We start from the raw sequence: 22,056 nt of genomic DNA on the forward strand, positions 1-22,056 counted from the left end.
CACATTTCCATGTGTGACGTTCTTATTTACCGAGCTTATTTACCTGTCAAATTTAGCGACACAAGCCACACATCTTTTGATGTTAATAGTTATCAACGATTAGTAAAACTAACAGCTCACATTTACGCGCGTACCAGCGACGTGAGCTGCCGCAACCGGCCGCAGCTGTCGCTTCAGTCGCTAGTGAATGGTGAATGCGATTCAGTTTGTCGTACGGTCGCCCGTACTTGTCTATATACAGTTTGGCTCACGTATGCCGTGTTTATTAACGCTTATCAATCCAGTTCGTGTTTCTATGGGTCGTAGAGTGTTCTAAATAAACTGACATTTGCTGTTTTAAACGAAAGTTATTCCGTGTAACAATGGAGACGGCTGACTTTATGCAGCAGTACAAGAGTATCTCCCAGAAGCTGAAAAAGTCAGACTGGAAAGAAATTACATTTTCTGTTTTGTACTGATCAATGCGATCATTTCAGGAGGTTTCTTCGGAAGCCAAACTTGGCAGAGGTCAGCGATCAGTACTGTAAGTGTCTCAATACACATGTCACATTGATAGCATTAGCTGTTTGTGACATTCATGGCAGGGAATTAGAGTTGTGTTATGTCAACGCATTCAATGTAATGTAGCTTGCCAGTGTATCGTTGAACTTGGGGCTGTTGTCAGATGTATGTATTAATTTTGCTTGAAGTGAAGTTGCTACTGTAGTTGTTGCTGTACAAATTACAAAACAATCTGCACTTTTCAATTTATAGCTACTTTGGCAAGGCAGCTTCAACAGCAGGACTGTCCACAGTATGCTGGGATGTGCAGCATGGCTGCTGCTCGGTACGTCCTATGTTTGATACATGAATTGAAACTTATTGAGCGGAGATTAAACTTCATGAACAAGTCATGCACAAACACAAGCTGCCTTCGATTGGGCTACCGTTTGTGAACGAGTGTAAACTATGTAAGTTCCCACATTTTATTGAGCGGAGGTGCAGCCGTTGCACTACACTTGGCCATTCAGTTGGAAAAAGTGTTGCGGGAGTGCAGCACCAGTTCACAAAAATGCTGCACCTCCTTCACCATCTGTGCAATGAAAGATGGAAGTCACAGAAAAGGTTAGCCAGCTGTAGGACTCGAACCCACATCTTCTGGATTTCCGGTCCAGGCTGCAATGTTTTTCGTGCACTGTAGAGCAGACGACGGAAATGGGTAGCTGTGTTTGTTGGTGATTAGTTATCATCAATCTTGGGCATATTGGCAATCACTTTGGTTGAGATGGAACATGGTGGAGAACGCCTAGGGATAAGGATGACACGCACTTGTCCCTGTGCGTTCTCCACCATGTTCAGTGCGAACCAATATGCTGTACGCATTCTCGCACTCCTATGGTTAAGATAGGTGGGTTTTTGCCTCTCGGGTCATTTAATATGATAACAGTTGCTCAAAAAGAGTGCAGTGCAGACGTCTGTGACACATGATCTCAGGCTTACACTTTTGTATTTGATTGGAATCTAGTGTACTTTGCAGGATGACAGCACTTGTCGTGCACTTCGTTTGCACTTTTTTACACTGAGCTCTGCACTTTTTTGCGAATTGATGGCAGCCAGGATGTCATTTATAATCCGACTTAGACTTACAGGGTAGTCAGTACGAGAGCACTGCACGGGCCACATTTTTAGGCCCAGGCCCGGCCTTCCTTTGATTTACCCGCCTGTGCCCAGACCGACGGCTGCAGACCTAGCCCAGGCCCGTCCCAAGTCCGAAGGACTGTTAGTTACTTGACCCAAGCCCGAGAAATTTATATGCTACCTGGTCCATTGTATCAGGCTGTAAAAGTTGGCCGTGGCGATCTTTGAGAAGGGTAGCACAGGCTCGGCTCCGACCTAGGCCCAGCAATATACGGACCTGTGCCCAGCCCCATAATGGTCCAACTCAAGCCCTGCCCAGGCCCACAAAAAGTAAGCTTTACCTGGCCCGCGGGCCGGGCTCGGGTTTTCAGGTAGGCCCGGGCCTGTACTGTGCTCTAGTCAGTAACATTCTGTCTGGGGGGTGGGGGGGTACCACTCCGGGTGCCTCCCCCAGAGGGGGTGCCAAATAGAACAAGTCCCGAGAGCACGTAAAGTTAGGCAATAAAGTGAGAGCTGGAAGAATTTTTGCTGTACAAATTAGAATTAGTTTCACTTTTGGACAATGCTTCCAGATGGAAGGTATTTCTCAGTCCTGCCCTTGCTGGAAGTTGAGCTCGGAATGCCCGATGTGGCTGTGGCTCTTCAACCACTGCCAATGAACTGCACGCATTCTGTTTTGTGCAAAATTGAGTTTGAAAAAATGAGGAGCCTAGTAGGAGTACACATCTGTTTTTCGTTGAGTTGCAAAGAGAGAAATTTGGTGCCACAAATAGCATGAAGTTATCTCAAAAAGAGAGATGTTGGTCACAGGTGCGAGCAGTCGATGGGCAACCCGGGAGCAGAGGCTCAGGTGCTTGCGCAAGGGGCGCGACAATTTCTATCCGAAGAGGCCAAAGCAAAGTCCCTGCTGTGCCCTTCCATGAAGGAGGCTCTGTGCAATGCAATGCATTGCTATGGCCGTGCAATTCAACTGCAGCTCGACGCGGGACAAGGAGCTTTGGCACAGGCCCTCTGCTGCGAAGCTGCGGAGTCCCTCGAGTCCCTTGGGCACCCCCACGAAGCGCTAGGGTACCTAACACAGGCAGCAAGCATGCAGAGCAAGGTAAAATGCAATTCATTAATATGATTTAAAACAATACATAGCACAGTGCTCAGTACCCAATACTGCATTACTTAAAGGGGTGGTCTGGTGCGCTGTAGCCTCCTCGAAACATGTACCTTTTTTTTTTCTCTCTCTCTCTCTAATTGATAACGCTACAGTGCAAATTCTCTCGCTGCAAGATAGTTATGACATTGCGAAATGAAATTAATAGGAACTGCAAAGCTTCCCACGAGCTGTGCTGGCAACAACATCTGCTACGTGTAATCGTGCCCTGTGTAATCGTGCGAGAGTCGACGAAACTTGGTGAATTCCATCACCCAAGTTTGGAATTCTCTGGCTCTAGGCTCTCTAGGCTGTCTAGGGAAGGTGATGTTCAGACCATAGAAAGTGTTGTTCCTGTAATCTTCAGCATCCTGATCTCAAAAGGGAAAGCAACAGATGGCATAAACACGGGCAAGCTGGTGGATGAGATCCACACCCGAGATCCACGCCCGAGCTTGGGCCGTTGTCTTCGTGGACCTCAAAAGGGAAAGGATGACTGGACGTAAACAAAGACAACCGTTACGCTGAACAGGAGGGAAACCTCGAAAGACGAAGCACCGACACGCACGTCATATTTAGGGTGGCATGCGCATGAACATGACTGCGAACTGCTCTTCTGCATGTACGCACAACCACTGACCTCTAAAACAGCAAAAGAAACTTGTTGAACAGAAGAGAGGAATGCAACCCTTCTTTTCTGTCTCAGTGTCATTAGTTTTCCGAAAGTCATGGAAATGCTACCTTCAGCAGAACTTGTCTGTCACACCATGAATCGACTTATAATTGATGTCGCTTATAGCCACTTAATTGATTTTGTATGGCTTTCCTCTGCAGGGCCACAAATAGACTCTTGTCTTTTCGGGTTTTATGCGTTGTGAAAATTGGGAGGGCAAAAACCGGGTTTCACGGTATTTCAGGAGTGGTAAAGTTGACTGCGAAAGCAGATTTTTGGGTGGAACATAAAAATGGATCACTTCTCGCACGTCACAAGAACAGGAGATGCCAAGTGCCAGTGCTGAATGCACAGAGCTCAGCATTTTTCAGTCTAAAAGCGATAAAACCCCGGTGGAGGGGACACAAAGAGACAACACCCCTGCACCGGGGTTTTATCGCTTTTAGATGTACCACCAAACAGCCCGGTTTTTATCGCTTTTTTTCAGTCCCCATATTGGTGGCTGAATCTTCAGCGTTTATCGGGGTTTCATTCTGAGGGACAACAATGAAAATCGGAGGGTAAAAATTGGTTTTGCAGAGTTTACCCCCAAAACGCAAAAGCCTCGACTATTACAAACATTTTCTCTTGTATTCAATCAGGTCCCAGAACACCGAGAACTGGTACTCATTACATGAATTTAGATGTCCCGCTTATAAGTTTGCAATAGAGACCTAATAGTGGAATGTCCACAAAATATAGGTACGGTAACATTGATGCATCAAACGTTTGCAAACCTCATACTGATCCATGTAGTTGTCACTGTCATGCTTCTCCACAGAGGTTCTGGGCAGCTACTAACAACCGTGTGCATTTGCTTTTAGTGTCCACTGAGCTACATTACCACTCTTGACAAAACCATCACGTGCCAGCTGGCTATAGGTGAGTCCTGCCTGCATAATGTGACAGAACGTCAGAGTGATGGCGTCAGTCGGTTTTGTTGTGTTATGGGCCTAATAAGTGTCTAATAAGTAGTGTACCAGCTAGTCAAAAGAGCATTCAAGCGCTAAAGATTATTATGCTGTTCCTAAGTGTCCAGTAAACTTTGGGAATGTTTACTGAAATCATTGCGATTGATAAGGACACAGTGACCGCGTAGGCGCAAAGGTCGTTGTGCACTGTGTCTCGGATGTGTCTTCATTTTGACATTTCACGGGGTTGCAAAGGTACCATCAGAACACGCTCTCGAGGAGCATGACGTGAGCTTAGAACCAAACAGTGCCTCTCGTGTCTCATATTAATTAAGTTCTAATCAATCGATTTTCATGTAAATCCTACACCAAAATGCTGAAACACTTTCCATCCAAAACAGAGACCTTTACAGCACACTTTATAGGCAGGAAGCAAAATACTGTGAACATCACCGCTGGTTATTATTATTATTATTTTTGTGTGTGTGTGTGTTTGCATCACAAAGCAACTGTGGCTATGAGGTGCGTACAGGTGTGGACAGATGGAGAGAGGACTGCGGGAAGGAGTGGGGGAGAGGAAGCTCCAAACTGGTCATACACACAGAATGCTAGTGCGTGTTGGAATGGCCGCAGTGTTATGTCAACAGAAACCTTTAATAAATTAGAATACAGAGATGATAATGATTGTGAATAAAGAAACTGTTCTGAGGCAGGAACACACAAACAGGAGAGCACAACATAAGCCTCAAGGTGCCTAAGAACTTGAAAGATTGAGATATGGCAGTCGTAGACGTGGTTCGATTTCCGCCGCTGTCTGGCTGTTTCGACATATGCCATGTTTCAATGATAATGATGTGATGGCGCCTTAGTCCACAAATTTGAAATTTCGGGCTAAATTGTTTATTGTAATCAGCAAAGGCACGCAAGGATTTCACCTTCAGCTTTAACGTTTAATGAGAACACAAGATAAAAATGTGTCTGCCAGTCTCCCAATGTTGTTGCCCCCATTGTAGCAATTCCACATTTTGTCCGACTGTGAGGTTGATGTATCTGTATCGCTACTGCGTTTCATCAAAATGGTAACATCAGTCTGACGAGCAAACAGGGAGATTTAGATTTAAACAAATATGGTGGAGCAACGCAAAATTGCTCCCCTTGTTGCCTCATCTCAGCGTTACATGAGCATAACGTGTCCCCATTAATGTGGCTTCAAGGTGACATTTCCTTTTAGGTGACAAGGTTGCAGCACTTACAGCAGTGACAGAGATTTGCAGTGTTGCCCGAGAGAACGGTGAGGAACAATAGTTTTTAACGGTAACAGCGAGATGTACATGCTGCTTGTTTTTGTCACTAAAGGTATGTTCCAGGGACGTCCCATAGGGGCTTTTGCGGATGCCCTCGCTGATGCAGAAGTTACCTGTTTGCTGCTACTGCTTCTACTTCGGGTACTGATGTTTATCCGATTGACTACCGTAATTTCACGCGTATTAGCCGCGGCGTATGTGCGATTTTTTTTTCGTGGATGCTCTGCAGCTTATCCGATGACTATTTTTCCCTGGTATTTTCCCCATACGCCAGTTTTAACGAAAGGGCTGACAGTGTCTCCAGAACAGCTCCACCCTGCATGGACAATGCAGAACAGGGGCATGTCCACATTCGAGTATACTTACCTTCCTTGTGTCTTCCCCCAAGCAGCTTTAACGAAAGCTGTGACAGTGATTCATGTCTTCCGGAAGGCACACATTGAGGGCACAATTAGGGTTGCCACCAGGCCGGTATTTTACCGGCACGGCCGGTTATTTGCTCGCTCTGCCGGTTGCCGGTAGGAAAGTGATACCGGCAACCTTTTGCCGGTAATTGTGGCTCAACACCTTTCATAGGGGCTTTTACAGGGTTTTCCTTTCAACATTACTCTACAGCTCGAATAAATCTTGAGCACAGACCCAACTCCGCAGTCACCAGTCGTTTTCTTGGTTATTATTGTTATCATTGTTGTCTTGAGCGAGTACGCTCGTTCTTTCTTTCTCTCTCTCTCTCTGTATACTATCCACTTCTCACTCACTTCCCTTTCCCGCGAACATTTCCTCCTTTCCTCTATTCCACCTCCTCTCCCTCAGCCAGTATTTTTCACTACGAAAGATGGCAACCCTAGCTGTAACTAGGGTTGCCACCAGGCCGGTATTATACCGGCACAGCTGGTTATTTGCGCTCTCTGCCGGTTGCCGGTAGGAAGGTGATACCGGCAGCCTTTTGCCGGTATTTGTGGCTCAAGACCTTTCATAGGGGCTTTTGTGGGGTTTTGCCTTCAACGTTCGACTACAGCTTGAATAAATCTGGAGCACAGACCCAACTCCGCAGTCACCAGTCGTTTTCTTAATTGTTCATTATTATTATTATTCATTGTTATTGTTATTATCATTGTTATTCATTAAGTCTTGTGTTTGGAGGGGACAAGAGCAGTGGTTGTGCAAAGCTGTTGGTGGTTGCGTCGAGCCAGCTACAACGTTCCTCACCCACTTTCCCTCTCCCACGAGCCTTTCGTCCTTTCCCTCTATTCCACCTCCTCTCCCTCAGCCGGTATTTTTCACTCCGAAAGGTGGCAACGCTAGGCACAATCCAATCTTGGTAGAACACTAGAACTGACCTCCTTTGTTGTGCACCATGCCGCCCCGGGAGTATGGGCCACAGGGTTTATGGCCTTCTCTACGGTCTCCTTTGTTGTGCAAACCAGTCGTGTCATATAGCCCATGGCTTACCTGCGAGTGCGCCTTATCTGCCAGAAAATTTCCAAAACGTTCCTAAAAACGGGTCCTGCGGCTTATGGTTGTGAAATTACGGTAGCTTCGTATTTTGAGTTGTATGCTAGGGGGAATTAAGAAAGTGAGTTCCAGTTGCCTGTTTAAGAAACACAAACATTTGTTTTCAAAATGTCTCGTTTTTGCTGGGTTCCATGGATCTCAAACTATGCGTTCCTATGCAGTTTCCAGAATGTTGAGGCACCCGTCATAGCAGGACCTCAGTCTGTGCATCTCCGCATTGCGGAGCGATGTCGCCTGCGTTAAAACTATGAAATCTAAAACCCCTACCTTTCTGCAGTGGAAAAATTCGCTTACAACCTTGTCTACGGAGCAGGGCAGAGGCTGGATCTCCAACGGGTTCCAGCCCGTTGCAGTGTCGAAGGAAATGGACAGGCTGACAGCACTGCAGAAGCTGCTCTCTTCTCTCGGAGACGGATGCATATTATACTGCTGAGAGGAGATTGTCGTTCCGTACTTCGACGCCTCGTGACCCCTCTGGCTTCCCACCAATGGACCGCTGACATTCTCCCCCCAGCCACACTGAGCAGAGTTGATCCAGCGCTCGCTTTCCGCGTGCCTCGACATACCTCTCATCAAGATGCTGCATTAGTTCGTCGAATGCGCCTTGATGTGGCTTTTACAGTGCAGTGGCGTTGCTGCTTGAGACAAGTTGACTCTCAACAATGCTGTCACTGCAGTGCTGTAAAGACCTAGAGCACATTCTTCTCCATTGCCCACACTACCAACCTTCCCGAACCCCACTATCCGGATTCTTTAACTAGCTGGACTCTCGCCCCCTCTCTCTCACAAAATTGCTTTGTCCCTGGCTACATCCAAATCACCAACGCTCTGCCCTGAAAGCTTTCTTGACCTTTCTGGATACCGTAGGACTTCGATCCTTATTGTGAAGGGGCTCATTATTTCATTCCCCCACATCACGACCAGCAATGGGGTAGAGTATCGCCCCTGGCAATGAAACTCCCCATTCATCATCTCGCAATAAAGTTGTTGGTGGTGGCACCACATATTTTGCTGGTGTCATGAATGTTACCTTGAAGAAATGTGGCATGCGTGCTATGCACGTACTGTCTTGCGAAGAATTGTGCCGTTGTAATGGTTACCGGTATTTCCGTCCAGGTAGTATGAAATTCCTTTCGTATAGCCAGCCAGCACCACCTGGAGAAGAGTTCAATTTGCTCCTATGCTCACAACAGAGCTGTACCTGTAGAGCCGATTTTTGTTTCAACATGAGCAGGCTTTTGACCAGTTGTGCGTGCATTGAGAGTGAGGTTCACGAAAGGGTGGTTGTTCAGCGCAGTGCAGTACAGTACAGTTCCCACTCCAAAATATGAACTGTCATATCTACTGTGATGTCCTAAAAGTTATTTTTTCTACTTTCGACACTCATTGTGTAAACTGAAGTTAATTGTGCAACCTTTGTTTTCCAGCCACCAAAGCCATCGCCAGAGCAGTCCCGTCTTCTGGATCAGTATCTCTACGACAGCCCAGGGGAGCTGACACAGAGCAAACGTTAGTGCACAAAGCTTACCTTGATCATAAAACTAAAGTAAAAATCTTTGTATGTTTTTTTTTTTTAATTCTTTTTTTTTATACACAGAGTATCCCAAAGTGTTTGTTGCTGTTTAGCTCAAAGGGCTCCGAAAACAGGAGTCAGATATCTCAATCGCCACAAATTCCAAAAAATAGTCTATCAGCCAGGAGTTGCAGGGTCTCGTAGTGACGCCAGCCCACGTTGGTGTGATGTGGGAGACACATAGGGCTGGCTTCTTTGTTTCCCAGTGTCGCTGTCTCATGGTTGTGTGCGTGTTGCTTGAAAGGTTCTCTTTGGGCCCCACGGTGCCCTTTCGCTAGCAGTCCTTGAAGCCTTCAGACACGAATGGCTCGTTATGAAGCAGTGCAAAATGCTACACTGGAACAGAAAGTTGCGCTCATCAAAGAGTTGGAGAAAGAAGGCAGGACGGATATTAACCATTCGCTGAAGAAATATGCATTCGTTCATCGACGCTGTCTATAATCCTCAAGCAGCGGGACAGTGTGGTGTCCAAGCCTATCCACAGCGAAAGTGGCACAGTTAATGATGCAGAGGGTCTACCTAGAGTCACTAAATAAGGTAGGCTTCAGAGTATAGACACTGAGTTCCGAGAGCAAGCATGCGTCATCTTGTTTACGCGCCACGACACCCATGTGCACTTTAGTGCACAATGCCATCTGTCGTGCGCTGGTGAAATGTTCCTTTCTCTTGCAAGGCAGCTCATCAAGGTTGGCGGCCTTGAGCCAGAGCCGGTGCGAGGGGTGTGCGTGGCCTGAGGCAAAGGCACATCACAGGGCCTGTTTCACATGATTAAGTGCATACGGTATTTGATATATAAAAAGAAAGTAATCCCTGGTTGAGGGCTTCGCGCGGGGCTTAAGGTGGTCGCCTTACTCCCAACCCTATCGCCGGCCCTGCCTTGAGCTCACCTTGACATCTTCGGGACGCTCTGGTGGACAATACATGGATTATCGCACAACAATCATACACAGATCTCTATCCCACAGGGAGCATTATGTTAGTCGTCTTTGATCCTGTGGACGGTACTGGTGTAGTGCGGAAACAAGATGGCGCTCCTGCTCTCCATTGGACCTCAGTGTCGATTCTCTGAAGTGAAGCTAATTTAGTGACTGTAGGTTTACCATGACATCTTCAACCTGGACGAAGCAGCCCTCTTCTGTAAGATTCTGCCCAGCTGCACATTCTCTCTGAAGGGAGTGGAGAGTCCAGGAGAAAACTAGCACAGAGACAGAGTTGTGGTCCTTTCTTGAGCCTATGTGATTATTAGTGAAAAGAAGATGCCTTACTGATTATCAGCAGCACTGGGTGATGAATACGACTGTGCTCAATTGCAAACCAGCAGAGGACAAACGTGAGGTGGTGTTTGTTGCGAACAATTACCCGCGACATGGCAAGATTAAGTGTGTTCTTTTTTGTCGTGCACTGCGCCTGCATGTCCCCATTCGTTTTGGAGGAGTGCCAACCCCATTCTACACGACTTCCAGATTTCTTTGCAGCACGTATCGTGGTCATGCAACAGAAGAGTGCAGGTGTTATGCACTGCGGACGACGGGGAATGCCATTTGCATCTTCTCATTCTTTGGAGATAGTAGTAGTGTCACAACAGCTGAACTGCATCTACACCTTGCGGTCAGTTCAGTGCAGGTGCAGACTGGACATTGAGCTTTTCATGTTTATAAGAATGCTCCTATGAGAACCTCGAAGCCATCGTGTTCAGCGAATGCGATGAACTCTGCAAAGGAGTCTGCCAGCTCACCAGTTGTGGACGTCATGGTACATAGATTCAGAAGATTATGCAGTCTATGAGAAAGATGTCCCAGTGACTGGTCATGTAACTGACACCAAAACTGTTGAGATGACATTATGGAACAGAGGCGAACAAGGTGATAATGAAGGGATTCCCTCATGTGTCGCTGTGTGGAAGTTTCTGTGTTTGCAGCAGATGTGAACTCGAAGCACACATCTATTGCAGGCTAGTTCCATCTCAAATCAAACAATCCGGTACACTTGATGTCTCGAATGAACGGGGAAAAAATATATGTTGAAGCCATCGGTGAGTTTGGAGAAATAAACGCTTTCCGAATTCTCTGCGCTGCGCGGTTCGGGAAATAGGAGAGGAGGAAAAAACTGCCTCTCATAAGACGATGTCTTCGCGCGCGGGTTTGAGTGTTCGCTACAAGGCTATTTCTTGTCGCATTATAGAAATTTCTTGATCTGGCTTTAGACCACTTAGGGCACAATAGGATCTTGCGTTGGCAGTGCTGTGTCCGTTTTTGTTTGTCTACAAAAAAATATGAAGGTTGACTCAAAGTACCGGAAAGCACCATATTCACTGCAACTTTGCGGACGATGTACAAAATGGATAAGATTGAGCTTTATGCCGTTTAATTTGTCATTCCTGTGGCTATCGAATGATATATAACTTGTTGCTCTACTCTGTCAGGAACGTCAGCGATACCTCTTTTAGTAGCATCATACCACCGAAAAATTACGAATTTCGGAAGCCTTTACCTAAAAAACCCCACCAAAAACTTAACTCGAAAATTTTATATGTTGTAGGTAGTTCCTTATACTATGCACAGAAGCAAAATCAAAATTCGGACTTGATCGGTAGGCGCACTGTAAATTTTTTGCCAGCCCTATACGCGGAGCGCATTCAAGCGGCGGCACCGTGTCCGTGTGTTGCAAAATCGAATTCCCCAAAGGGTCTTTCAACTTCTGTCTTCATATAAAAAGTAATTGCTGTCATTTGAAACCGTTCTGATGTTTCAAGGTTTCCTTTTCAAGGTTCTGAGCGTTTGCGTTCATAACAATGGTGTAATCGCTAAATCTAGATTGTGGAGCAACCAGATGTGCTCGCATTTTTTGCGGGATGTCACACATGCATTGCAAGTGCTGGGCCGTGAAGAACAGAATGATTTTACATCTTTGTAAGAGATATATCTGTTCAGGGTTATTCTAAACAAGCATATTTACTGTACGCATTATGGCAGGAGGGACGCAGTGACTTCCAGTATTCTTTGAAACGTTTCCTTTCCTACGGCCCATGTCCTCGGACGGGGGAAATTGCACTGAGGAAAATGTTGTTGTGTGGTGGTCATATGCACACACTCAAGGCTAATTCATGGTGCCTTTTGTGAACCTTGCCGAAACAGCCCGACTGGCGCTGCTGTCCATTATGTTATTCGGTTCGACATGCTGCGACCATGGGAAGGTCCTGATCGCATTTACTCCCTGAAGACACCTTGCGCAAAGTTTCGCCTACACACAGAAGACGCTTCACTCACTTCTCGACTACAGAAGTGCACAGAGTGCCCTTATACAGAGTGTGCGACGACATCTACATTACTGTAGTGTGTCGTCCTGGTATCACACCTACCTCAATGGCCTCTTCGCTGTACAGCGCTGATCGTGTGGATTTCGCTGACTACCGCCTCATACACAAGAAAAAAGTGCTATTGACGAAGGACTTTCGCTTTGCTTAGGAGATCGACGTAGCTGCCATAAAGACTGTGGTTCCAGCAGATCAAGCCGAAGCCGTAACAGAAATGAGCCAGCTATGCAGAAGCTGCTTCGACTACTTCACAGCAAAGGTGACTGAATCACAACACGCAGCAATATTGCCCACATTTGAAAGAAAATCTGTCAAGAACCTGCCATCAAAAGTAACATTAAGGAAAGTGGCTTCCACAACGGCCTACAGCAGTTCATGACACGAGCACTCTCATCCACCCGGAATGCTCTGCATAACTTACGTTACCTTCTTACCTTCGTTACCTTGTCTTCTTCGCTGTCGAGTTGTTGTTTTTCTGTGTACGGTACATATGCTTCGATATGATCACCGTGGACAAATATACCTCTTATAAAGACGTAAAAGTAGTCTAAAGCATTGTGTTCTTCACGGGCTCCCAACACTTGCAATGCATGTGTGTCATCCCGCAAAAAATGTGAGCACATATGGTTGCTCCACAATGTACATTCAGCGATTACAACACTATTATGAACGCAAGCTCTCAGAACGGTTTCAAATGATAGCAATTACTTTTTATGTGAAGACAGAAGCTGAAAATCCCTTTGGAAAATTCGATTTTGCAACACGCGGGACACGGTGCCACGGCTTGAATGCGCTCCGCGTATAGGGGATGGCAAGAAATTCACGGTGCGCCTACCGACCAAGTCCAACTTTTGATTTTTCTTCTGTGCATAGTCTAAGGAACTACCTACAACATATAAAATTTTCGAGTTAAGTTTTTGGTGGGGTTTTTTAGGTAAAGGCTTCCAAAATTCGTAATTTTTCGGTGGTATGATGCTACTAAAAGAGGTATCGCTTACGTTCCTGACAGAGTAGAGCAACAAGTTATATATCATTCGATAGCCACAGGAATGACAAATTAAACGGCATAAAGCTCAATCTTATCCGTTTTGTACATCGTCCGCAAAGTTGCAGTGAATATGGTGCTTTTCGGCACTTTGAGTCAACTTTGATATTTTTTTGTAGACAAACAAAAACGGACACAGCACTGCCAACGCAGGATCCTGTTGTGCCCTAAGTGGTCTAAAGTCAGATCAAGAAATTTCTATAATGCGACAAGAAATAGCCTTGTAGCGAACGCTCAAACCCGCGCGCGACGACATAGTCTTATGAGAGGCAATTTTTTCCTCCTCTCCTACTTCCCGACCCGCGCAGCGCAGAGAATTCGGAAAGCGTTTATTTCTCCTAACTCACCAATGGCTTCAACATATATTTTTTTCCCGTTCATTCGAGACATCAACTGTACCGGATTGTTCGATTTGAGATGGAACTAGCCTGCAATGTATTCCTACCCCAAGTGAATTTGACAAAACTAACTCTTGAAAATGTACAGCATGCTCCCCATTTCTAAATGCACTGCTATGTTTGCTGGAAGGCATCAGCTTTTGCAATGTGCAGTCGCTACACTCGAGCTTGTTTGTTACGATCCTCAATATAATGCTGACTCCAATATTGTGCCCAATTTTTGTGACAGTGCTTGCTCGCTTACAGCGATGGGAACTTTTCTGGTGGCCTGTGAAACGCTTGAACAATCGAGAAGCGAAGTTCCATCGTAAATTTATACAGGAGGAAGAGCCCACCTTACGACACTCTCACGTTCCTTTAAGTGAGAACATGACATATCTTCCCATGCATAACTAACGTCATCAGCCATCTTCATTGGAGAGCACGTGACTTGAAAGACAAAATGTTGTGCAGATTGGTCGCAGAGCTATGCATGGTTTGGTCTGCTCTGTCCCTTTCCACTCTGCACTCTTGCACTGAAGTGTTGCTCAGATCTGTCATTGACCATATTTTCTAAGTTGCTCTGGGTGAGCGCAACAGGGGCATCTATGGCTTAGGGAAGCATTTTGAAGAGGAAGGGCACACTCATTGAAATTACGTTGTGCATACTTGACGGCTCTTATAAGCAGCATTCCTGTGCCAAACCTTGTTACGAAGTACGGTCCTTTCCCCAACGCAAGCTGGCTGGTATTTGTGAGTCATGGCACCTGTGAAGCAAATGTGGAAGAGGTTGCACTGCTGATGGACAACACAGCTCTGATAGTGAGAACAAAAGTGACGAATGTGACACCAACGCTTCGACAAAACAGCGCACAATGCATGCAGTGATCGACCTCAAAGGGTGTGGACACTGGCCCGATCTCGTCATAACTTATCTTGTGATTGGTTTGGGTATGTGGTTTTGACTGGCTGCAGCATGAATGCTCGTACATGATGATACTCTGGTGTAATGGTCAGATTTCACATTCTTTTCTCTATTTCTCTAAACAGCATTTCAGTATTTAGCTCATCTGAAAGCTTGCTTATGTCTTCAAGTTAATGAGGTTTTACTGCATGTCCTAATAACATTATTAAACACTTTTCAGCTGTATATATTGGAGAAGATCTCTTCCTGCTGTTGAGGTCACTTGTGGTACGTAAAGTTTACTTCCTACCTTATGCTGCTCAAGGGAATCTCATTTGTTGTGAGGAGTGTAGTGTGAGAGTGTAGAGCTAACAGTTACATACCCAAAGCAAATACAAAGTGAATAGTTAGTAGCTGATACAGCGTACATGCACACATACATATGGATATGTAACGCATGCACGTGATATGTGCATATGGATCTTCGATTTGAAGTACAAATATAGAATTCTATATTTGATTTGGAATTTTAATTGAATATACATTATTTGCTGCTTATTGCTTTTTGGAAAATCTAAATATTCGCACAGCCCTAGTGTGGATGCTTGGATGGCTTGCTTTGGAAAACATTTTGAACATGTACATTATTAATTATTCATGTATTGTATTCAAATACTATTAAATATTCAGTGAGATGGAGCAAGTGCCTATGTAAGATTCACTTCAAATATCAGATGGCCTGTTCTGTGAAAGTATGGGGTTCACATTGTCTGGCAGGTACAGGTAGCGAGGCCTTTGAGGTTGAGGCAATTCCGAGCTATGTCTACGTACAAATACATACTACTGTTCCAGTGCTTAGGTCCCTTCACAGTGCAGTGCTTTGCAAGTAAGCATCGTTATTGACACTGTGCTTATGCAACCTAATTGTGACCCAGTCCAGTCGTTTCCTTGTTATGAGAGCTTGCAAAGTTGGCTCTGCCTGTTGCATAGGAGGTATAGAAGTGCTACAGACTGTTTTGCAGCAGAGAAGCGTCTGCCAACAAATTACACAGACGTTTGGCATATAACATTATGGTAATTCCATTTCTTTGTTGAGCACACTGTTTTGCGATCTTTGAGCTGAGCCTGTACATTGAATTTAATTATCACTCAAACAGTATTTTACTAGGGGTGTGCGAATCCGAATATTTTAAGTCGAATCGAATATCAAATCGAATGGGGGAAAAAATTCCAAATACCAAATCGAATATCGAATATTCATGCACAATTTACAATATGTGACTTTCACTCTAAAAGTTTCCATTTTGTGGCCCATCGCTTTAGTGTAATTTTTCTGGCATTAACTGTCACAAGAGAGACATGCAATTCTTCTGTTTAAAGCCCCTACTCTTTAATTTTACATCAGAGTGCTTCCTGCTTTTCAGGTGAGCCTACACTTACTGGAGTGGTTACCTTCATTTCAAAATTTTATGTCCGGTAGTAGCATGTTGTACGGATGAGGCTGTAATTGTTTCAGACAACCACAGGCCATTTGTGGAACAAACGAATTGGCATCCTGCCTCAGCTTTGCCGTGAACACCCATAGTTGCTTTGCTCTCACCCGAGGAAGTTGCACTGCTGAAATTTTAGACATACAGGACATCTTTAAAACACCCTTCTTGTTTGTGGGCTGTAGTCATTACTCAAGAGTAGCCCCACAAACATCAAATTAAAGTCCCCCGTCGGCGCGACCCCTTCCACAGACGATGTCTACAAAACTAAGTTTAGATAACGTTATCTTAAACTAAACACCGTCCGGACTGTGTTGATCCTGCAGCAAGGGCAATTTCATAAAGCAGGCTTCACCTTATGCACGGAAGCATCAGGTGAAGCCCACTTTCGGGTTGTGTCGTTCATATTAGTGGAATAGTCGAATATTCGAAAAATCGAATATTGGATATTCGATTCGCGAATGGAATAGGTTCGAGCATTTGATATTCGATTCGAATTCAAGAACTCGAATATTCGCGCACCCCTGTATTTTACTGATGGTTCTTGAGTGGCATATGAGAGGTGAGTGTGGATAACGTTGACAGTATCCCCATCCGCACTACCAACATATGTTAGATTCATGACCGCATCTGCAAGCGTGCGGATATTGCAGCATATCATATGGTTGCAGTAGCATATGGAACCACCAATACGTTTTGGTTCACTTTCTGAGGCTGAGCCATATCACTGTGGAGGGGCAGAGCAAGAAGTTTTGCAGGTTGCACATGTAGTAGGCTCGAGAGCAAAGATGGGGACCCACAAAGCTTCTAGAGTCTTGGCACATACGTGGTGATTCCTCGGTTTGTAACAAAAACCGTGGCCCCCTTCCCGAGCAATAGTCCCATCTCCTTAAATAGCGACCGGTTGTGTAATCTCTCATTCAGTTTGGCACTGATGATGTCCGTCGCATGACGGACGAAACGTCTGAGTAAACCTTGTTTTTTTGTTATGTTAAGTCGGAATTTCTCTACTTTTTTGTCCAGTCATGTAGTAGAGTTAACATGCAGCTGGTAAGAGGGCATACCAGCTCTCCGTCCCAATGTATTTCCTATGAAACATATTTTATGCTTTTTCTCGGTAACCATTGCGCAGATTTTAACACGAGTAGTTTCATTATAAAGAGGAAAGCGAGATTAATCGGATAACGTTAATACGTTTCTGATACATGTCGTATGTATTTTACGGCAACGTCACGAATGCGAAAAAAATATGCAAAATTTTTCTCCTCCCTCTTTGAACAGGTTTTTATTAAACTTCTATAGCCATTTTGAAAAAAACTTCCCATTTACTTTCTCTCGAAATATTTCAGGAATCGATAGGCACCATATGTACATGTCTACCACTTTCCGTTTTTATAAAAAAAAAGCATGAAATGTGAGTACGCAGAAACACGGACTGAAAGCCCAGTGAAACACGTCATTCTGTGTTGCCATCTGGTGGCGCGAAAGGAAAACTGCACGGACTGTATCCTTCCGCGAGCAAGTAATTACACCCATACAAGCTAGTATTGGTGCGCATGCGCAATGATACTAGCTTGTATGGGTGGCGTGGGGTCTGGATGACATGCTGGTTCCTGCATCCTCTTTCTCTCTCTCTCTCTTCTCATTACCTTCATGCCCCAGACTTAGGTCATGGCCTTGGAGGCCAGTACAAAAGGTTGCTTAGCGGCCCGTAAAGGGATTTTCCTCTGAGCCTGCATAGTTGTTTTGAGACCGTGTTTGTGTTTGTCTGTTATCGTCCGCCACCTTGTCTCAGGTTTTCAAGTCATGAATGTAAAGAGAAAGTACACCGACATCAACGACCCTCTTCTTCTCTCTGTCTCTGCGCACGGTGCGTGTATAGAAGAGTGAGACGAGTTTATTAGCTTCTCGTGAAACGTCAATTTGCCCGATTTTGCCGGTTCGAGTTTGTGCGGACTCAGTCAACTGTTTGAACCGTCTCGTAAGGCTAACGAGAATCCTTCTTATTTCCGGTTACTGCAAGCTGGGCTTTACAGTCTTCTTTACAGTATTCTTTACAGTAACTTTCAACAGGACTGTGCTGTAATGTTCGCAATGCTGAAAAAATGCTAGAAATTCTACCGTCGCCTCCCATAATAACAACTCGCAGTTTCTTTTTCTTTTCGCTAAGAGTGCACGCCTCAGTCAGTTCGAAACTACTGAAGTTTTCGGGAAGACGTCGATATTCTCGGTTGCGAAATCCGCAATCTTGAAATTCGCGGGGTATAAGAAAAAAAAAAGGTCCCTGGTTGTGTCCCGCAAGCACCTGTGCTGCCAAAATACAGGGGCGTAGTTGCAGATATCCGGTGGAGCACATCACAATGGACCAAGTGTTACTATTCGCTCTCCTCATTTTAAATTCAATTCAATGGGTAACATAAAATCGATATAATTCGCAACACTAGTTCGCTAGTGATATCGTCCTCTGGATGCTAGTATTTTTCTACAGTTGGCCAGACACGGGTTTTGCAGTTGTCTCCTGCATCTTTTCTGTGTCGATGTTTATGTAAAATGAAAGCTATACACCCATTTATTCATTGTTTCATGGCCTGTACAACTCCGCTTCTGCTGAAGATACGGTTCATGCACATCGAAAGTATGAGAGAACAACTGCAAAGTCTGTGTCTGACGTACAATAGGAAAATACCATACTGGAGATATGATATGTGATATAAGAGCACCGAGTAGTGAGCGTCATCCAAAGATGTCATTTATTCGTTTGACTGATTTATTTGTCAAAAATGTTTATTATTTGACATCAATTATTACTTGAAAAAGCGTTGGGGACTAGGGATGAGAGACATGTAATGGCATGCTTAGTCACTATGTGTCGGAGGGGGGGAAACCTATCAAGTTACCGAACGGGCTAGGGTGAACAAAGCGGCCCTTGGACCGCTTCCTGGATGCGAAAAAGTGGGTTAGCACATGAGAAACATGTTTACGAGCAAGCAGATTACACAGAGATAAATGTTCCTTAGGATAACGGCATTTACAACTGCAGCTTTCTGTGTTCTTCTCTTTCTTTCTTTTATTTATTTTTATTATTATCTTTTTTTTTTTTCATCAACTCTCCAGGTGAACAAATAAGAAAAATCGATCAAGCGACCGCTGCACCATTATTTCTGCCACGCAATGAGGAACCATCTTTTCCGGAACCCAAATTCGCGTTCTCGAAACAAGGAAAACCAACGATAATGCTCGATTGCTTCGTACGATGATATGCCGTGTTTAAAAATCCGACGTCACAATTTACCACACAGACTCACGAAATTTCTGTGTCTGTCCAAGTCATTTTCGCGAACGAGAGCTACATTTTTGGCGGCTTAGGCTAAGCGGGGCGGACGCGGCGGAACACCACGTTAGTTAGTTTATTATTAGGTTAGTAAAAGTTCGGTGTTTGCATATTCATGTTTAGGTTAGTCTAAGTGCGCTTTGGCAGTTTCCCGGGCACAACTGTGCATTTTATAGCCAGATGACATTTATTTACAGTAGTTTATTTTTCAACGGGGAATTCGATCACTTTATTTTGAGGTATGCCCAATTTTTCGATACTGGTTTCCTGGACTTTCCATCTTTCGACACTCCTGGCTGGTTGCGAAATGGCCCCAGACAAAATGTCCCCGAAAGTGTCCAAGGACAAAATGTCCCCGACTGCCCTCCCTCACTACGAAATGAAAGTTCCTGTTGCACAGTTGTTGCTAGCTTCTGTGACTTTTTTGTCATAGATTGTTTTCATGTTTTATTTTGAAAGATTTATTTCAGCGTACAGCCCTACACACAGCTAGGCACGCCCGCTATGCTACGCTATAGCGCCGTGTGACGAAAACTACCTTTCGTGATACTCTTCTTGCAGAGATGATTTCTCCTGGGACATTTTTTCTTGGAGACGGTTCTTCCTGGGGACATTTTTTTTCCAGAGACGAAAATCCGGCCTCTCGGGCGAGCTTCGATTATATGAAATGATTTCTCCGTGATCATTCCTTCAGTTGGGAACTAACACTCAGATTCATTTTTGGAAACCCCCATTTTGTAGTTCAATCTATGTCTGTGTTGACCTACAAGAATAGTGATTTGCCTAAAATATGCATGAATTTGGCTCACATTGTGTCCAGTTTTTCAGCTTTTTCCACGACTGAATTCCACATTTTCAAGTTCGGATTGAATTAACTGAGACCTCAGCATCCAATACAATGAAATCTGGAGAAAAAAATTTACACTTCAGAGATTCTTCTAAAAAAAAAAAGAAAACAAAAACATATATTTTCTTGTCCCACAAGATAAGGAGGTCGAAGTGCACTTTTTGCTACACTCAAACAAGAACCTCTTATGTTGTCAGGTGACCATTTTGTTACTCTGTGTCCTTTTATTTTTTTGTCGAATCGTTTTTCTTGTGTCCAGGGAAAAAAAAGAGAGAACAGTCTCTGTTTTAGGAATATCGCGACTCCCGCTGCGAGGCCTCGCCGATCGAGCTTCCTGTATCTTCCTTGGTTGGTTTCTTGTGTGTAGACCCGAAGCCTTTATCACCCTTCACCTCCTTTGTACGGTTTGGCAAACTAACACACCACGCCGAAACGAAAAGAAGTCCCCTGTCACTGGGGATTGTCGACTGGCATCATTTTTCTGGGCTGGTGTAATGTGAAAGAGAAAGAAGGCAAGACAGAGGTGAAAGGAGTCTTTCAAATATGTTACTGAAGTTTCCGGGTAATAATAAGCAGTCTATTTTGCAACGGAAATTTTGAACAGTACTTTGCACCAACGCCTTGAAAATGAATTCATATATGTATTTGATAATACTTACTTACCAGAAATATACGTATCAAAATGTCATTCCTGCATGAATAAGAGAGGTAAATTGCGTGTAAGCGAGTGCAAAAAAAAAGAGAAAAAGTATACTGTTCCGAGCACTTGATTTTCCAGACTGGCATTGTAAGTGCTGTGTGCAGCCTAATTTACAGCCGCTGGTGCATCCAGTTGAGAGCCTCCAAGATACCGGCATATCTGGCGAGCCTTGATAGCATATGAAGTAACCTTTCCGTGGCCATTTCCTGATTTCTTAATTGGCAATCAACTAGTACTCAGACTCAATGTTGGCAACATTCGTTTATGATACCATTTGTGCTTGTATTGTGCCTTACCATCTGTACTATCCGATCACACTTGTACGTCAGCATACAGTAAGTATGCACTAGTACAACAATACGAAGAGCAACTAAAATTCCATAATCAGTCAGTACCGACGCCAGTGACTTCTGAAAACAATAATTATAGCATAAATATATCACAACAAAATCGAAATAACATAGTATTCATATAGCAATAGGAGACAAGCAAAAAGACGTGAATGTCTCGAATCGAACTGCAGACCTTTTGTATCAAAGTCAGACACTTTACCTCAAGACAAACAGTGCAGGGGAGCGTGCTGCCTTAAACTTGCGATCTCAACCGTGCACAACAGGGATTATTTCGGAGTCGGAGGCGAACGGCGTGATAAGGACTGCGAGTGCTGCGCCATCTAGAATCGGGAAAATTGTGAATTGGATTTGCTCCCCGACTGGTTTGGCCTCTTAAATTATGAATTGCTCTCAAGTAAATAGAAGTTTTTGAAGAATTCTACTTCTGGTTCCATGTAATAAACAGAACGACATTGTTTTTACAGATGACCCTGGAAACTAGAGATAGGGAGGCTGTTAAAATACTACAGCAAGACCTTTGGTGAGTTCTCAGTTCAGAGCCTTATTGATAACTTAAGATGTGCACATTTTTCCATAGGCCTCTCGTCTCTGCTCGGCAGAATGACCTCCTCAACGATCTTATTGAGGAACTGTCTAGGTGAAGTGCAAATATAGGACACTCTTAAAAAGGACATTTCGTCTGTGCTGACCCAAGAAGCAGAAATCATTTAAAAAGAAATACAGTGTGCTTCCAGAATATATGACCCTTAAAAGCTGCGACTTAATATTTGGCATATTACCAATGGTTTGTGGAACAGAGGAGTATTGGATAAACATTCTGGACATTCCCAAAAACTTTCCATCGTAATCTTTGCAATTCGATAAACAGTTGCATTCCATTCCGCACCTTCCATATCTTCACAATTTAATGCACAACTCAA

The 22,056-nt window shown here is 44.4% G+C and overlaps 1 protein-coding gene across 1 annotated transcript; it reads left to right on the plus strand.

The window, feature by feature from the left end:
* The first annotated feature begins 169 nt into the window (after positions 1-169).
* LOC135373738 (40-kDa huntingtin-associated protein-like) lies at positions 170-22,014 on the plus strand. Its single transcript, XM_064606826.1, has 11 exons — positions 170-418; positions 477-523; positions 754-826; positions 2,428-2,719; positions 4,298-4,355; positions 5,616-5,675; positions 5,741-5,829; positions 8,631-8,712; positions 14,657-14,703; positions 21,601-21,656; positions 21,714-22,014. Exons 1-11 carry the CDS (start codon positions 363-365, stop codon positions 21,775-21,777), a joined length of 924 nt encoding a protein of 307 aa, XP_064462896.1. The 5' UTR covers positions 170-362; the 3' UTR covers positions 21,778-22,014.
* The last annotated feature ends 42 nt before the right edge of the window (positions 22,015-22,056 follow it).

Source organism: Ornithodoros turicata, unplaced genomic scaffold, assembly GCF_037126465.1.
Source record: "Ornithodoros turicata isolate Travis unplaced genomic scaffold, ASM3712646v1 Chromosome31, whole genome shotgun sequence".
In the NCBI taxonomy this organism is placed as follows: Eukaryota; Metazoa; Arthropoda; class Arachnida; order Ixodida; family Argasidae; genus Ornithodoros; species Ornithodoros turicata.